An 18,634-nucleotide genomic window follows, 5' to 3' on the forward strand; every position below is an offset into this window, starting at 1 on the left:
GGTGACTCTTTAAAGCAAAAACAAAAACCAAAAACTTCCTTTGACCTTAAGGCTCTAAGTGTTAAAAAAATTCTTTTGGTAGACTTAGCAGGAAACTTATCAGCACACAGGGCAAGCATCGTTTGCCGAAGGTTAACCTTCAACTTGGGATGCCAGCATCACATACTGGAATCCCGACTGGAGTCCCAGCTACTCCACTTGCAATCTAGCTCCCTGCTAAAACAGCTGCAAAGCCTAAGTTGATGGCTCAAGTTCTTGTTCCTACCACCCACATGGGAGACCCAGGTGGAGTTTCCGGCTCCCGGCTTCAGCTTGGTCTAGCCGCAACTATTATGGCCGTTTGAGGAATAAGCCAACAGATAAAAGCTTGCTCGCTTGCTCTCTCTCCTCTGTCACTCTGCCTTTCAAATTTTTTTTAAAAGATTTATTCATTTATTTGAAAGTCAGAGTTACACAGAGAGGAGAGGCGGAGAGAGATAAGTTTTTCTTCCGTTGGTTCACTCCCCAGATGGTCGCAACAGCCGGAGCTGCACTGATCCGAAGCCAGGAGCTTCCTCCGGGTCTCCCACGTGGGTGCAGGGGCCCAAGGACTTGGGCCATCCTCTACTGCTTTCCCAGACCATAGCAGAGAGCTGGATCAGAAGTGGAGCAGCTGGGTCTCAAACCGGTGCCCATATGGGATGCCAGCGCCCCAGGCCAGGGTATTAGCCTACTGTGCCACAGCGCCAGCCCCCCATTTTTTTTAATCAATGGGACATATCTTGATAAATGGAAAGCAAAATTTTAGTGGAAATTTATGATTCACTCTCCTCAAGTTTGGTTGAAACGAATTGCAAAGCTGCCTGCTAGGTTACTTATTTGTTCAACTTGGACCCTCTGGGTGGAGCCCTGGAGGGCTAGACCTCTAACAGAGAGACAGCCCAAGGTCGAAGGCTTTGTAAAGCAGACAGAAGCCCTGGGGAAAGCAGCAGCCCACATCTCCAAAACACATTCGGTGTCAGCTTGCAGAGAGGATGCAGGGAACTGAGCACAGGACCCCTGAGCCCCGAACAGCCCATCACGAAGGGTCCCCAGAGCCCCAGATTGAGAAGCACCAAATCAGACCACCCCTAGAGGCTGAAAATTGTAGCTGAACATCCAAGGTAGAGCTCACACCCCAAACGCGGCAGCTCCAGTTTCTCCTCCATGAGAGGTGCAAAGCGGATTCTGTTTGGTCACAAAACAGATACCATTACACACACACACACACACACAGGGAGGTGAATTTTCTCATAGGCCGTAGTGCTCAGGGCCTTTGAGTTATCGATGACAGATTAACAGAAAGGGGTATTGGGGTATTACACACAAAGAAGCAAGGGGGAGAGGGTGGGGAACTCCTGATCAACCAGGGGTGGGGGCTTATCTATCAGCATAATCAAATCCAAAGTGGTGCCTGGCTTCAGTGGGGGAAAACATGGGAGGTTCTAGAAGGCCTTCACACAGCTTCCTTAGAATATCATTGTGTTTTCCCCTCAACTCCATGTCCCCCCATTCACAGTACACACAGGCACGAGGCCTGAGCTGTGTGTACGGGGAAGGTGTGCCCTGCCTCCTCCGTCTACAGTCAGTGTGAGCACAGCCGCGGCAAGCAGCCGGCGGCAGGAACGTCAGTGTTACAGGCCTGGCCCAGGCCGGCGCTGTGGCGTAGTAGGCTACTCCTCCTCCGCCTGCAGTGCATCCCCCGATATGGGCACCGGTTCGTGTTCTGGCTGCTCACCTTCTGATGCAGCTCTCTGCCAATGGCCTGGGGGAGCACTGGAAGATGGCACGAGTGCTTGGGGCCCTGCACCCACCAGGAAGAAGCTCCTGGCTCCTGGCTTTGAATAGAACCAGCTCCGGCCAATGTGGCCATTTGGGGAGTGAACCAGCAGATGGAAGACCTCTCTCTCTGTCTCTCCTTCTCTGTCTGTAACTCTATGTCAAAGGAAGGAAGGAAGGAAGGAAGGAAGGAAGGAAGGAAGGAAGGAAGGAAGGAAGGGAGGGAGGGAGGGAGGGAGGGAGGGAGGGAGGGAGGGAAGGAGGAAGGACCCATCCCTTCTCTGTCTGAAGACAGAGGGGTGGAGAGTAGGCACTGCAGGTGAATTCTCAGGGAGCTCTGTTTGGGGCAGCTAAGGGAAGCTCAGATGAAAGGTCTTCCTGCCCATGACTGCGAGGCTGGGGGGACCCTCCAATCCTGGGTAATCACCACTCGGCTTGGTTTCAGAGTTCCACTTTTTCAGATTCCACACATAACTGACATCAAACAGTTCTTTTCTGTTTCACTTAGCGTGATGCTCTTGCGGTTCAGCCATATTGCTGCAATCAGCAGAATTTCCCCTGGATAATATTCCGTCTTACACGTATCCTTATCCGTTCATCTGCCAACAGACACTTCGGTGGTGTCCATGTCTTGATGTACTGTCAGTTTCTTGTTACCCTAACACACAGGCCATCCAGGAAGCACGGTTTAGTTCAGCTTGCGGTTTGGAGGGCACGCTCTCACATCTATGAGACAGATGCTCTGGCCTCTATGAGGACAATGGATGGTGGAATCACTAGAGGAAGGATCCCATGGGAGCCGGGAAGTGAATGGCTGGACCAACTCAGGCTTAGAGAACCAACTGCCTTGTGATAAGTACCTTCTGAGGCTATGCCTCCAGTGACCTAAAAACCACCCACCAGGCCCAGCTCATGAGCTCCATAACTGAAATCAAGGCACCATGCTCCTAGCACCACCAACCCCTCACTTTGGGGGTTAAATGTGTGCACAGGCTGAGGGGTAAACTACTGGGTCATATGGTAATTCTATTTTTAATTAAAAAATTTTTTTTATTTGAAAGGCAGAGTGACACACAGAGAAATCTTCCATTGGCTGGTTCACTCCTCAAATGTTCACAAAAGCCAGGCCTGGGCCAGGCTGAAGCCAGAAGCTGGAATTCCATCTGGGTCTTCCATGTGGTTGTCAGGGACTTCAGCTATCACCTGCTGTTTCCCAGGGTGCATTAGCAGGAAGCTGGACTGACAGTGGAGGTGGGACTTATCCCAGGCAATCTAACACGGGACATGCAGGTGTCCCAAGCACTGAACTGGCAGTGCCACAGTGTCCACTCTAATTTCAGTTTTTTGAGGAATCTTGACACTGCTTGTAATAATGGCTCTACCAATTTCTACTACTACCAACAACATACAAGGGCTCCCCTTTTGTCCACATCTGACCAACACTTACCTTTTGTCTTTTTTGTTAATAGTCAACCTAACATGTGAGAGGTGACATCTTGATGTGGTTTTGATTGCATTTGCTAGGTGATAAGTGAGGTTGAACACCTCTTCACGTGCCTATTAGTCTTCTATACAAGGATACTTCAAAATGTTCTTGGAAAGGAGACGGTATCTGTACAGCAGTCTTCACACGGCAGTTGGCATACCCGCAGCCCTTATCAGAACCTGAGTTTGGGCCCCAGCTCTGTTTCTGATTTAGGCTTCTTGCCCACACTCACGCTGGGGTGGCTCAAGAAGCTGTCTCTGCTACCCACTCTTCCTGAGCCTGTAATTCCTGTCTTCATCGTGTTGTTCTCAAGTCAACTTCATTCTAAACATAAATTCACGAGCGGTCAGGGTTGTGGCACCGTGGGTTAAAGCCACCACTTGGGACGCCAGCATCCCACATCAGAGAGCTGGTTCCAGTCTCACCCATCCTGCTTCTGATCCAGCTTCCTGCTAATGACCCTGAGAAGGCAGCAGAGGACGACCCAAGTACTTAGACACCTGCCCCACCTATACAGAGGGTCTGGCTCCTGGCTTCAGCCTGGCCCAACCCTGGCTGCTGTGGCCATTTGGGGAGTGAACCAGGAGATGGAAAATATCACTCGCTCTTTCAAATAAATAAATCTTTTATTTTTTAAAAAAGTAATTTTTGTAGAGTACAATTTCCAAGATCCCTCTCCCTGTCTTGGAGGTTGTGAGTTCATGCTAATTACTTAGTCTCCGATTAGCAGCTCATCCAGAGGCTATCCAGGGACCCCAACCTTTGTCCCTTCATTAGCAGCAACTAGGTCTGATCAAAAGAAGCTCCTACAAACAGCAACAACCAATCCTACCACTGGGGAAGTTCCAAGGATTTCCTCGGAACAAAGATGAAAGATGTTTCTATCAGCCACACATCACGCAAGCTGCTGTTGAGTTCCGGGTAGTCTTCAGGCTAGCTTAGCCCTACTGCCACAGTGTAAACCTGCTGGGATCTCTGTTGAGTGCTCCAGATGAATTCTCCACTCCAGCAGCTCAGAACATGACTCCCAGCCTTTTGGAGCTCTGGGAATTATCAGCTAACACCTCCCCACTAGTGCCTCACAGGGCTTCTGCAATGCACTCAAGGGAACTCCCATGCACACTTCTCCCATAGCTCCCTCCTCTATGCTTGTTTGCCCTGTAAATTCCAACCACCTCTTTGAACTCCAGTCCACCTCCGCGACTCAGTGACTTGACCCTGCTCCGGATCCTGCTCTCTGCATCTTAGTGAAGTGCCTCTGTTATGAAGAGGACCTTGTTTCCTTCAGATTCAAATACTGAACCCCTAAAGCCCCACTTTAATGTATTTGGAGATAAAGATCTTCAGGGAGGCAATCAAAAGGGTGGGACCCTAATTCCATAGGACTGGTGTCCTCATAAGGGAGACATCAGAGATACTCCCACCACCATCAGAAACCAACCCTCACAGCACCTGGATCTTGGACTTCAAGCCTCCAGAACTGTGAGAAAACAGATTTTTTTTTTTTTAAGATTTATTTGAAAAGCAGAGTAACAGAGGTATAAAGATAAGAAAAAGAGATCTTTCATCTGTTGGTTCATTCCCAAAATGGCCATAAGAGAAAAGATGAACTCAGGAGCCTCAAACTCCATCCTGGTCTTCCACATGGGTGGTAGGGGCCCAACCAGGTTCTGCTTTCTGCTGCTTTCCCGAGCACATTACCAGGGAGCTATACAGGAAGTGGAACAGCTGGGACTCAAACTAGTGCCCATATGGGATGCGTCGTCTCAGGCATTTAAACTGGTAATACAACACTGGCCCAATTTCTGCCATTTAAGCCACCAAAGGATGATTATTTTGTTATGGCCCTCTTAGCAGACCAATACAGCCTCCAGGGAGAAAACCTGGAATATTTTATGTAGGGTCCCATTATGACCAGAAGCATAAGCCCCTTCACAGCATGCTTTTTTTTTTTTAAAGAGATTTATTCATTTATTTGAAAGGCAGTTACAGAGACGAGAGAGAGAGAGAGAGAGAGGGGTCTTCATCCGATGGTTCACTCCAGAACTGGGCAGATCCGAAGCCAGGAGCCAGGAGCTTCTTCCAGGTCTCCCACGCGGGGGCAGTGGCCCAAGGACTCAGGCCAGGGCGTTAATCCACTGTGCTACAGCACCGGCCCCGTGAAGATTCTAAATACATCAGGCAGCCGAGCCTACTATGTCTAACAAGAACTCAGATCTCAGCAAGGTAAGACTTCTAGATCCTACTCATTCTTGTATTGAATGAGGACATGGAGTTTCTGATTCAGTTCAAGGGGACAATCAGTGTAACTTCCATCATACAATTTTCCTTGGAATTACCAAGGAATATCCCCTACTGAGGATCTAGGATCAGTGTCCTCTCTGAAATCAATACTCACAAGACATAGTGTATTGTCACTCGGGACTAGTCAGGATTGACTGGGCCTCAAAGGGCAAGGATGACTTCTGAGAAAAACAAGGACGAACAATCACACTACACCTCAAAGCACTTTCACTGCATTGTTTCATGTTCTCAGGGCAAGAAGGGAGGCTCCTTGGCCAACCATCCAAAAATGGACACCAAGAGGAATTTAAATAATTCCCAGAGGTTAAAAACTAAATTGTAAACTTGATACTTTAGATTTAAGGAGGATGGTTTTAAGGCAGCACAAGGTTCAGCACGGCACTGAATTCAAACGTGAAAGGGAAGTGAAGAATACAAAAGGAACATGCATGAACACGAAAGTTAGCACTGGGGGTTTTTAACTGAATACATTACTAAGTTATAATCCGAAGTCAGAAGATTGGAGGTATGACGCTACAAGAATGCTGGAATAATGCTTCCGCTAGAACTCTAGCTACCCCTCCTCCCTGCTCTGCCCCCTAGATGCTCACTTCAGCCAGAATCACCTTTTAAAAGCCCGGACTGGATTTACAGGCCATGTGCTCAGAAAGCCTCTTTGGCTAGTACCTGTAGGAGGCAGCCAGCTCCTCACCTCAGCTCTCACTGCCCTCAAACATCTTGTCCTAACCTACCTTTCTACTCTGTTCCCCAGATTTTTTTTTTTAAGATTTTATTTATTTTATTCGAGAGGTAGAGCTACAGAAGACAGAGGGAGACAGAGAAAGGTCATCCATCTGCTGGTTCACTCCAATGGCCCCAACGGCCAGAGTTGAGTTGATCCGAAGCCAGGAGCTTCTTCCAGGTCTCCCAAATGGGTGAAGGGACCTAAGCACTTGGGCCGTCTTCCACTGCCTTCCCAGGCCATACGAAAGGAACTGGATTGGAGCAGCAGCCAGGATATGAACCAGCACCCATAAGGGATGCAGGCACCGCAGGCAGAGGCTTAGCCCATTTCGCCATAGTGCTGGCCCCTCCCCAGCAGATTACCCACACCTCCACCTCTCCTCCACATATGCTGTGACCCAGCCCCTCCCCTTACAGGAATCATCACAAAAATCTTGTGCTTTTGTGCTGTCTCAACTCTAATGTGCTGATCCTCCTTGTACTCACCTCCATTTATGGGAAACCCTACCTTTAAGGACATAGAGCCAACGCCCGTTGTGTTCGGCTGTAACACTGCTGCACGGCTGTCCCCTCTACTGTACTATAAGCTTTGTTAGAGGTCTTCACCGCTATTACTGCCCACAGTCCGTAACACATGGAAACCCCCGCCCCCAGATGCTGTGAAGGTAGATGGAGAAGACAGGGTGGACTTTCAAGTTGGACCTGCTTGGTCCTCAGCAGATCCCAAAGCTCCCTCAACACCACCACCCCTCCCCCCGGCAGCCTAAGAACACAGAGGCCCAGAGGATTAACACAGGTTGTTGTCATTGTTGGAGGATACTTCTCAAAGCTTCTGGCCTGGAATGTTAATCATCTCTTTTCATGCAACTTATTCACACCACAGCTTTGGGGGGGGGGGGGGGGAACCACCAAAGCCAGTCTTTTTTTTTTTTTGACATCTTACTTCAAAGCTGCTTCTGTCTCTTTGCCTTTCAAATAAATGTAAATGAATTTAAAAAAAAAAATCTAATGTGAAGTGGAATTTTTGAGACTGCTTTGTCTCCCCTTTCCACCTGGAGAAACTTCTGACAGTCCTCTGAACTTTTACTGTGCTTTCCCCAAACCCGCCTAAGGCTTCTTTTTGCCAGAAACTATATAGCCAGGGAAGATACTTAAACCACTCTTGGTTCTTTTCTTTATTTGATAATTGGAGTACTGAAGTAGATTCCAAAATCTTTCACAACAAATTTTTATATACCTGTATAATACAGAATTTTAGAATTATTAGAATCATACAAGTAAACCACTGTTTATATGAGTACACATTATGTAGTTTAATCTTAAAGAGAGCCTCTTATCCCTAGTTTTTACGGGCTGTTATAAAAGAAAAACTTCAGCTGGATTTTTAAAAATTTTTTAACATGTAGAGGAAAATGTCATCGGCACACTTTCCTGCAAACAGACTTGTTCTTAGCAACTCCAGAGTAATAAACAAAGGTGCTGTAATTGCCAATACACAGAGCAGATGAGCCCATCCAGCGGCCCAGGGGAGGGCTGATGGCAACCTGCTCTCCAGGCTCTACCGAGACTTTCCTAACCAAGCAATCAGGCGTTGCTTCCTCCATCTGAGACAATTCTTAGCTTACACGGCTGAGTACTTGATCTGAGCAGATTGTAATGAGGAAGCCACAGGCTTGTTTTAAAAAATTTTGATCACGAATGGGAAGAAGGCTGGGTTGGGGGAAGAGTCAATGTGCAGGGGAAAAGCGGGGTCAGGGAGTGGACCTCCAGTGAGGCCGAGACAGAATCCAAGGCAGATGTGAGCAAGCTGCAGCAGAGCGCTCTCCTGGGCGTTCTTCCACACTCCCCTACTCTGCCCTTCTCACTCCACGTGCTCTTCCCTCCGGGTCATGGAGAAAATGAGGCCACTTTAGAGCAGAGTTCTGATAATCCTATTTGAATCCCCAAGGCCAATTCTACATTGGATTGTTCAGTTCCATGAACCAATTAATCCCTTTCCTTTTGGGGGCATAAAATAGTTCAGAGTGGGTTTCCTTAGTAATTCAAAGAGTTGCCATTAATTAATTACTCAAATAAAATGCAGGCATGCACTTTTTCCTATTCAGAACTGTAAGAATTATAAAATAGCTGCTTAATGTGAAAATCAAGTTCAACTGTCACTGTGAAATGAATAAAATGCAGGCATGCTTGAGAAAAATCTGGCAACTATTTTAAATTATGCTGAGAAGATTTAGTATTTGCCTTTAAAACATTCATCTGAAAAGTTTTAAAGTAACCCAAGAAGAAAAGATATGCTGCGCTGATAACATTAATTTGGCAATTAAGTCAATTTGTTAACAATTCCCTCTTACCTCACTGTTTATCTTCTGAGTTCCCATTTTTACTAAATTTGTGTTCCTATTATGCCATTCTATAAAAGTCAACCAAGTATACAAAATTTTCTTTTAGGCTGAGTCATGAGTCTTTCGCATCTTGCTTTATGGGACAGGGTTGCTCAGTGTGGACCAGACTGATAGAATCAGCATTACCTTGTAGCTTGTTTGAAATACAAGTGAGTCAGAATCTGTAGGGGTAGGGCCCAGGAATTTGTCCCAGTGATTCTTAGGCAGTCTGAAGTATAGAAACCTCCGAGAGTGTCCGCATGGTTACCATTTTGCTTCTTTTTATTTGCTCACACTTAAGATGCAACAGAAGACCATCTCTCAGCCCTCATACTGAATGGATGACCCAACAGTCCTCCCAATGTGTCTAAAACCAGCTTATATTTTTCTTCAAGACACAGTTTGAAGCTGCATTTATTGAATTTCTGTTTACCTTTCTGAAGCCTAGGGAAAAAGAAGCCAGGGACTGTGAAAGGAAAAGCCCAGCTGAAGTTTGGCCAACAGAGGGAAAGGATTTATTTCGTTTCTCCCCAGAGCTGGGGATAGGGCGAGTTTCTCAGGCATTCTGAAGGGTGGGGTTAACCTGCTCTACTCCAGCACATCACAGAGCCGCTGCCAGTCCAGCAGCACGGAAGCACAAGTGACCATAAGGCTTGAGAAGCAGTGTAAGTCCCAAGAGTGTTAAGACTCTGAGTGCTAGGCTGAGGTGGGATGGTCAACACTGGTTGGGTTAAGAAGTCATTAGAAAATAAACATATTAATTAGTGACATCAACTTTTACATTGCAAAATTTCCTACATAACATTACCATGTAACATGCTCTAGCATAGATTTAATTCCACAAAGTAGGGATTACTTTCACATCAGCATTATAAAAGTTTATTTTCACAATTCTAAAGAGGTAAATCCCCAAACTTTACATTTCCTCACTTATTTCTCCCAAAACAGATTAAAAAGATAAATAAATAAAAAGCGTCAGAATATCAAACCATGTTTAAAAATCCTGCGGGCTAATTTTAAAATCCGAATTATTTTAAATTATGACAGTGATGGAATGTTTGCCAGTTAATCAAGGTTCCAAACTAACATTCAAAATAAGAAAGAACTATCACTGGGATCCTGTTACATTTTAAATCACTATAAAGGCTGATCAATTTTTATCATTAATAATGCTATTGCCATAAGCAAATAATGCCATTTATATTCCAAAAGTATATTTGTCTTGCACACCTTACACATTGAGGTATAAAGCCATGCTTTACTTGCATTTTTTATTAACATAACGAATAATTTCTTCCATAATGGCAATTATAGTAAAAAGTCAAATAACATCAGCCAACTTGCTGGCATTTTCTATTGTCTTCTAATTAATATACTAGTGCATAGACATGTATAAACCATATAGCCATACCAATTTATAAGCAACAAATTCAAATTATTAGGAATATAAATTCAAATATTATATCAATTTATAAGCAATAAATTTAAAATGTTAGGAATATAATAAAACTACATTATAAATAGTTTACTTTCCATATTTCCTTAACATTATTTTTTATTCATGTCTCCCACTAAATTTTCTTCACTAAACTCTATTAAACTCTAGATTTAAATATGGCTAAACATAAGAGAGATGGGTGTCAACAAAACAGCTGAGTTTTGTCAGTGTCTAAGTCACTTAAAGCTATTCTTCAAAAGACACATTACTCAACCGAAGGCAAACGTGGAAAAAGTTGTATTTGAATCTTAGGTTCTTCACAGTTTGACCTGTCAGGGCCACGGGACATCAAAAGCCCAAGTTGTGAACGTTTACATAAAGTTAACTGTGTCACTAGCGGAATGTCTGTTAGCTGAAGAAAGACCTCTGGAAACATTCAACAAGACATTTCAACTTGCAGAAGATGAGCAGTTTGGAGTGGTACACAATCAAATTAACAAAGTTTTAAACCTTCTCAAATATAAAGTGGTATTATACCCAAATAACAACCTCTAATGAAATTTCAGTTTAAATTGTAACACTTCTTATCATTATATGAAGAAGTCAACATTGTTAATAAATGGTCTATGTGGTTAATAAAAAGGACAATCCTTAATCAATTTTGTAGAGTCAGTAATAGACTAACGTCCTATCATCTGGAGGTTCTAGTATGTTCCAACTTCAGGCTGTCACAATCAGGAACATTAAGTGATATTAAGTGATAAATATTCAGTGACAAAGTATAACATTAGGTGTTACAACATGTAAGTAAGTACAAGACTATTTCAAAAGTTCATGGAAAATGAATTAAGATGTTTATTCTGGTACAAAAAAATTCATAATCTCTACATATGTTTTTCATAATACACATTTTCATGAATTTTTGGAGCTCATTCATGGATAAGTATTTCAATTTTTGCATCAAAATAAACAGCTTTTTAATTCCACTTCCCATGACCCTTTTTGAAGTATCCTCACATAAGGTCTTAAAAACACCTAAGTGTTGGTGAAACCAACGCCAAAATTACCTCATAACTTTTCCTTAAATCCATTTATTTCCACTAACAAATCTAGGCCTACTACTGGCTCTACCACTTTATTCCTATTTAGAAGCTGAAGTATGTTATCATTGATGCAGTATGACTATTTTTCCAAACTATGGTCTTATTTCTGCTAAGTCATTCTTATAGTCTTTATTAGTTTAAGTTGTTTTAACTGTCTTTTTAGAACTCTAAAATGATATTAAATTTAAAATTTTTCCAATTCTGTTCCTCAAATACAATTCTGATATATTAGACAAACTATTAGACAACTAATATCAACATTGTAAAGAGATTCAATTGAGTGAGTTTCAATTATCCTAAAAATGTAAGTAAATCTAAAGTGTGTGCCTTATGAAGTTATCTGAGAATGAAAAACAAAAATTTGGAGAGACGATTGTTAAATACAATGTTAACAGGTATACTGAACAATAAATTGAAACTTTTTTATTTAACTGACATCTGCTTAGTTTTTTATTTAGTTAAGTATAAAGGCCCAGTTAAATCAACTCATTAGACTGGTCAAGGCAAGACACTTGAACTACATAATAGGACTTAAAAAGCAGTTGGTGTTATAGTAGTTCTGATAATCACACACACATACACACACACACACATACACATACACATACACACAAATTGGTAGAGTACTCTGGATATTAGATTTCCCCCTATAATCTTGTATAATGCACTGTTCACAATTTGCAGTGTTTTGAAAACTACACAAATTGGACATAGCCAAATTAGAGATGTCTGATTGAACTCTTATAAAGTATTTGGGAACTTTGGCTATATTCACAAAAAGACTGATTTTAAACCATAAAAAATGAAAATTCATATAAAAGCACAACAGATTTAACAGACATCTTTAAAATAAATCAAATTGTAACTCAATTTTCTACTTTTTCAAATATGTCTAAGAAAGTTGCAAGTAATGTCTACATTAAAAAAAATATTAACTGGGTGAATTTGGGAGGGGGAGGAAAACTATACAGTATTATTGCACTCCACGAAATGTGCAGAATTCCAAAATGTGCTAGCACTGAAAAACCGTCTTGCATTGAGGTTTTCCAAGAGGTACAACGAGCCTGCCAAAAAAGCATCTGGTCTGTACTAACAGCTTGCTGTCTTCAGTACAGGCCTTCATAATGTCAGTCACGCTGCTCTTGCAAAATCCCTTAATGTCTGAAAAACACATAGAAAGAAAAAAAAAAAAAAAAAAAAAACATTTTATTTTAAAATTCACTCTTGCAAAAAGAAAGTCAACTCACTGACCAGAAAAGATCTGATAATTCTGCTAAGCAAAAGTTAACTAACACTCTCCATAGTCAAAGATTAGCTTATAAATTTTCTATCTTGAGCATATTAAAAGAATACACATATACATACTCCAGTACAATATATCAACTCTGGTCATTAACTGTTCAGAATAAAAGGAAAAAAATATTAAGTTGTAGTCCAAGTTATTAAAACTTGAAGATAAAATTATTATTATTATTTTTTTTTTTGACAGGCAGAGTGGACAGTGAGAGAGAGAGACAGAGAGAAAGGTCTTCCTTTGCCGTTGGTTCACCCTCCAATGGCCGCTGCGGCCAGCGCACCATACTGATCCAATGGCAGGAGCCAGGTACTTCTCCTGGTCTCCCATGGGGTGCAGGGCCCAAGCACTTGGGCCATCCTCCACTGCACTCCCTGGCCACAGCAGAGAGCTGGCCTGGAAGAGGGGCAACCGGGACAGAATCCGGCGCCCCTACTGGGACTAGAACCCGTTGTGCCAGCGCTGCAAGGCGGAGGATTAGCCTAGTGAGCCGCAGTGCCAGCCCAACTATTGACATAAGTTTCTTTTGGCACATAAGTTTCTCTTGAAACACATGAATTATTAATGAAGAAAACATCATTTGTTTAAATTTAAGTTGAAAACTCAAGTGACAACAGATGCATTAACTACTAGCTTACTGATTCATGACAAGAAATAACAGAAACCTATACATAGTCATGTGTATTTTTAAAGTACTTACAAAAGAGTTTTCAGTGCTGATAGGTGGGGCTATGACCGATGGTGTGGGATTGAATCCATATGCACATTGAGTTTCATTTCATTGTCAAGAATTTGAACAAGTTGTTGCATGGATGGAAGGTGACCAGATTCCAGTTTAGACCACACAGGCACATCTATAAAAAGAAATGATAACCACCCCCCAAATTTAAATAGGAATCCCTAGCAAGACATTCATTCCACAAGTATTACTGCATGTGTATGTACATAACTGGGGATACAGGAGTGAACAAAAAGCCACTTGCTCTTAGTTTATGTTCTTGTAGGAGAAAACACAAAAGAACTGCCCAAAATTACAACTGTGTCCAAAGAATTAAAACTAAAGAGTGCTTTAAATGAAATGAGGGGCACACAGAAGGGGTCTTCAAAAGATAATGAAAAATGTGTTATGAGCAAACAATGTCTAGATTTCAAAATTCTTATGCACCAAAATAAATCCTTTTTGTTTGCTTTTTTAATTTAAGAGGCATAGAGACAGAGGGCTCTCATCTACTGGTCCACTCTCCAAATGCCTACAACAGCCCCAGACTGGAACCCTATCACTTGGGCCATCACATCTCTCTTCCAGGATCTGCATTAACAAGAATCTGGATTCAGGAGCTGGAGCCAGGAATTGAACCTTGGAATTTTCTTTAGATATGGTATGCAGGTGTCTTAAATAACAGGCTAAAATACCTGCCTCTACATCTAACTGAATTCATACTTTCCATGAACTTTTGAAATACCCTTGTACATAAGCCTGCATCACTGATTAGTCAGAGAAGTAGTATCATTTAAATTGAGATCTCCAATTTCAGTTCACAATTGATCATACTGATAGGTCTAAGAGTCAAAGGGATCACATAAACAAGACTAGTGTCTGCTAATACTAACTGATAGAATAAAAAAGGGAGAGAACGATCCAACATGGGAAGTGGGATACACAGCAGACTCATAGAATGGCAGATGGCCTAAACAGCACTCTGGCCTCAGAATCAGCCCTTAAGGCATTTGGATCTGGCTGTAGAGCCCATGAGAGTATTCTAGGCATGGAAAGCCAAGACATTCTGGCAAAAAAAAAAAAAAAAAAAAAAAAAAAGAAGAAGAAGAAGAAGAAGAAGAAGACCTAAATGAAAGATCTCTGTGAGTGAGATCCCAGTGGAAAGAACAAGGCCATCAAAGAAGGAGGTACCTTTCTCTGAAGGGAGGAGTGAACCTCCACTTTGACTATGACCTTGTCTAAATAAGATTGAAGTCGGCGAACTCAAAAGGCTTCCATAGCCTTGGCAACTCATGACAAGAGCCTAGGGAGCTTACTGATGCCATAAACAAGAGTGTCAATTTGTTAAGTCAACAACAGGAGTCACTGTGCACTTACTCCTCATGTAGGATCTCTGTCCTTAATGTGTTGCAATGTGAATTAATGCTATAACTAGTACTCAAACAGTATTTTACACTTTATGTTCTGTGTGGCTGCAAACCATTGAAATCTTTACTTAATATATACTAAATTGATCTTCTGTATATAAAGATAACTGAAAATGAATCTTGATGTGAATGGAATGGGAGAGGGAGCAGGAGCTGGGAGGATTGTGGGTGGGAGGGAAGTTATGGGGAGGAAAAGCCATTGTAATCCATAAGCTGTACTTTGGAAATTTATATTTGCTAAATAAAAGTTTAAAAAAAAAAAAAAAAGAATGTCATTGACATTTTGATTGGGATGACACTGAATCTGTAAATTGCTTTTGGTAGTATGGACATTTTCATGATATTAATTCTTCCAAACCATGAATATGGAAGATTTTTCCTATTTTTTGGTCTTTTCTTATATTTCTTTAATGTTTTGTAATTTTCATTGTAGAAGTCTTTCACATCATTGGCTAAAGTTGTTCCAAGGTTTTAAATTTTTTGTAGCTATTGTATATGGACTGATCTTAAAAGATCTTCCTCAGTTACGACATTATCTGTGTATATAAATGCTATTGACTTTTGTGTGTTGATTTCATATCCTGCAACTTTACCTAACTCTCTTATGAGTTCCAATAATTTCTTAGTGGAGTCTCTTGGTTCCCCTATACATAGAATCATGTCCTTTGCAAACAGGGATAATTTGACTTCCTCCTTTCCAATTTGTATCTCTCATACAAAGATGGAAATGGTTAGTATGTAAAACACCTTCAGTTAATCTCAAATTATGAAATTATGAAAAAATACATACGAATTTCAAAAATGTTTGCACCACAATAAATGTAATATTTTAATTTCATAAAAAATGAGATCTAAAAGATAAATTATCAAGACACAATGAGGCCAGCGCCGAAGCTCACTAGGCTAATCCTCTGCCTTGCGGCACCAGCACACTGGGTTCTAGTCCCAGTAGGGGCGCCGGATTCTGTCCCTGTTGCCCCTCTTCCAGGCCAGCTCTCTGCTGTGGCCAGGGAGTGCAGTGGAGGATGGCCCAAGTCATTGGGCCCTGCACCCCATGGGAGACCAGGAGAAGCACCTGGCTCCTGCCTTCGGATCAGCGCGGTGTGTTGGCCGCAGCGCGCCGGCTGTGGCGGCCATTGGAGGGTGAACCAATGGCAAAGGAAGACCTTTCTCTCTGTCTCTCTCTCTCACTGTCCACTCTGTCAAAAAAAAATTAATAATAAAAAAAAAAGACACAATGAGGATTCATGGGGACAGAAAACCTTCCAGGCACAGACAATAGAAGGATAAAAGGTAGAAAAGAGTGTGGCATATGAATAGTGAGAGAAAGTCAGTGAAACTGAAATAAAGGAGAGCAGTGGTAACATGGAGACTGGAGAAGTGGGAAGAATAGACTGAGGTCAACAAACTGTAAAAGGGTCAAAGACTAAACACTTGTTTGGCCAGGAAAGATAAACAGTTTCTGTCAGGGCTCTTCAATTCTCACTGTAACCTGAAAGCAGCTACAGGCCATATATAAACAAATAGGCCTGGTTGTTTTCAAATAAAACCTTATTTAAAAAACAGGGGCTAGTGCTGTGGTGCAGTAGATTAAGACGCAGTCTGCTGGTATCCCAGATAGGTACCAGTTAAGTCCTGGCTTCTCCTCTTCCAATCCAGCTCCCTGCTAATGTTCCTGGGAAAGCAGCGGAGGATGGCCCAAGTACTTGGGCCTCTGCACCCATGTGGGAAACCAGGAAAAAGCTCCTGGATCCTGGCTTTGGCCTGGTCAGCCCTGGCCACTGTAGCCATTTAGGCAGTGAACCAGTAGATGGAAAATCTCTCTCCTCTGCCTCACCCTCTTTCTCTCTAACTCTGTCTTTCAAATAAGCAAATCTTAAAAGAAACAAACAAACAAAAACAGAAACCATAGGACCAGTCTGCAGACCTCCAGCTCTGGCAAGTCTTTTGGTCAAGTTAAAAAGTCAAGTCATTTAATAATGAACCTGAGACATTTAGGTGACAAGATGAAGCCTACATTTTAAAACAATAACTACTGTTTAGAGCAGATATTGGATAATTTTTCTATAAGACGTGAGAGAGTAAATATTTTAGGCTTTACAAATCAACAGACAAAGCCAAGTATATTATATAAGTATTTAAATAGTGAGAAAGATAAATCTCCATGAATTTTTCATTGAAACTCAAAGCTTTATTTATATATACAGAAATTTAAATTTCCTATGTGTCATAAGGTATTTATATACTACATTATTTTAGCCATTTAAAAATACATAAACCGGGGATAGCACTTTGGCATAGTGAGTAAAGCTGCCACCTGCAGTGCCAGCATCCCATATGGGCACCGGTTCAAGTCCCAGCTGCCCCACTTCCGATCCAGCTCTCTGCTATGGCCTGGGAAAGCAGTAGAACATGGCTCAAGTCCGTAGGCCCCTGCACCCATATGGGAGACCCAGAAGAAGCTTCTGGCTCCTGGCTTCGGATCAGCACAGCTCCAGCCATTGTGGCCAACTGGGGAGTGAACCAGCAGATGGAAGACCTCTCTCTGTAACTGACTTTCAAATAAATAAATAAATCTTTGAAAAAAAAATAAAAATCATTGTTAGCTTAAGGGTCATTTTTGCCAACCACTGATTTAGAGAATGGATAACACAGTAAACAAAGCACTAATGGCATGGACTAGCATGGGGCAGTGAAACCAAACAGAAGCAGAGTTTTGAGAAACTGAGGAGGTAGTCTTGAGAAGATCTGATAATCCATTAAATAAGGAGAATAAGAGAATATGATGTTATAACAAATAATGCTGCCTTTAATTAAATCAGAACTGTCAGAGAAGAAGCAAATTAGAGTCCACAGAAATTGTAGGAAGCCTAAGTAATCAAGAGTTTATTTGAAGCACAATATATTTAAGATTCCACAGCAATTAAAAGAAAGGTCAGGGATCATCATACAGATTTTATTTTATGGCATGAAAATGAATAAGGACCACGGAAACAACATAACAGGAGGGCCAACTCTTCAAGGAATTTCAAAATGTGAAGGTCAAGACAGAGAGTAGTTGAAATTTTCCAAATTCTTCTATATCCTGAATTTTCACAATTTCTTTCAAATAAATTTTTCTTTTACATGAACATTAAAGAAGTTTCTCTTATTATTAAAAAAAAAAGCTGGATGCCCATTATAAATCATTTAAAATTTATCAACTATTCAGAACTTACCATTTAAAGTTATCTCAAATGCACCTGTTGACATACACTGGTTCTCAATCATGTTGCTCAAGAAGAAAACCATCATACATGCATAGACCTAAAAGAAAATACAATTAAGCACAATAGGCAAAGTCAAAACACCATCACAGCTTAAGACATAGTAATCTTTTTAATGTATAATCTCATTCTTTACTTGGTAATTCTATTTTTTAATTCACCTTAAAGCTTCATACCAACTATCACTGCTATTCCATATGTTCAGATAATACATTCAGAGCAAGAAAAACACAGTATTAATTCATAGCTATAAATATGCTGAAGAACTTACAGTACTTCCACAAATTTGTGGAAAATACAATTAAAAGCTAAGTTTAATTTGGTACAAAAATTATTTTCTAATTTATTTGAAAGAGAGATGGAGACAAAGACAGAGACACACGGACAGATTGAGGAAGATCTATCTACTGGTTTCTTCCCTAAATCTCTACAAATGCCAAGGCTGGGCCAGGCCAAAGCCAAGAGCCTGGAAGTCAATCTGGGTCTCCTTTTTGGGTGACATGGACTCACCCACCTGGGCCATCACCTCCTATTCCCTTCCCGAGTATGCATCAGCAGGAAGATGAAAATAGGAGCAGAAGCAGGGATTTGAACCCAGGAATTCCAATATGAGATGCAGGCATCTCAAGCATCATCTTAACCAACACATCAAATGTTCACTCCCGGGGCAAAAAATTTTGAAATCCATGCATATCAG

General features: G+C 41.7%; 1 protein-coding gene and 1 pseudogene across 1 annotated transcript in view; both read right to left on the reverse strand.

The window, feature by feature from the left end:
* Nucleotides 1-1,517: 1,517 nt before the first annotated feature.
* Nucleotides 1,518-1,640, reverse strand: LOC127483088 (small nucleolar RNA SNORA51; annotated as a pseudogene).
* A 5,830-nt stretch (nt 1,641-7,470) lies between these two features.
* Nucleotides 7,471-18,634, reverse strand: part of SELENOT (selenoprotein T) — a 33,825-nt gene continuing 22,661 nt past the window's right edge. Inside the window, 3 exon segments of the mRNA NM_001199819.1 lie at nt 7,471-12,393; nt 13,227-13,380; nt 17,890-17,977. Coding sequence (NP_001186748.1) covers nt 13,256-13,380; nt 17,890-17,977 — 213 coding nt within the window. The 3' untranslated portion in view covers nt 7,471-12,393; nt 13,227-13,255.

The sequence above is a fragment of the Oryctolagus cuniculus genome, chromosome 4 (genome assembly GCF_051225735.1).
Source record: "Oryctolagus cuniculus isolate XC-2025 breed Fujian yellow rabbit chromosome 4, ASM5122573v1, whole genome shotgun sequence".
Classification (NCBI taxonomy): domain Eukaryota; kingdom Metazoa; phylum Chordata; class Mammalia; order Lagomorpha; family Leporidae; genus Oryctolagus; species Oryctolagus cuniculus.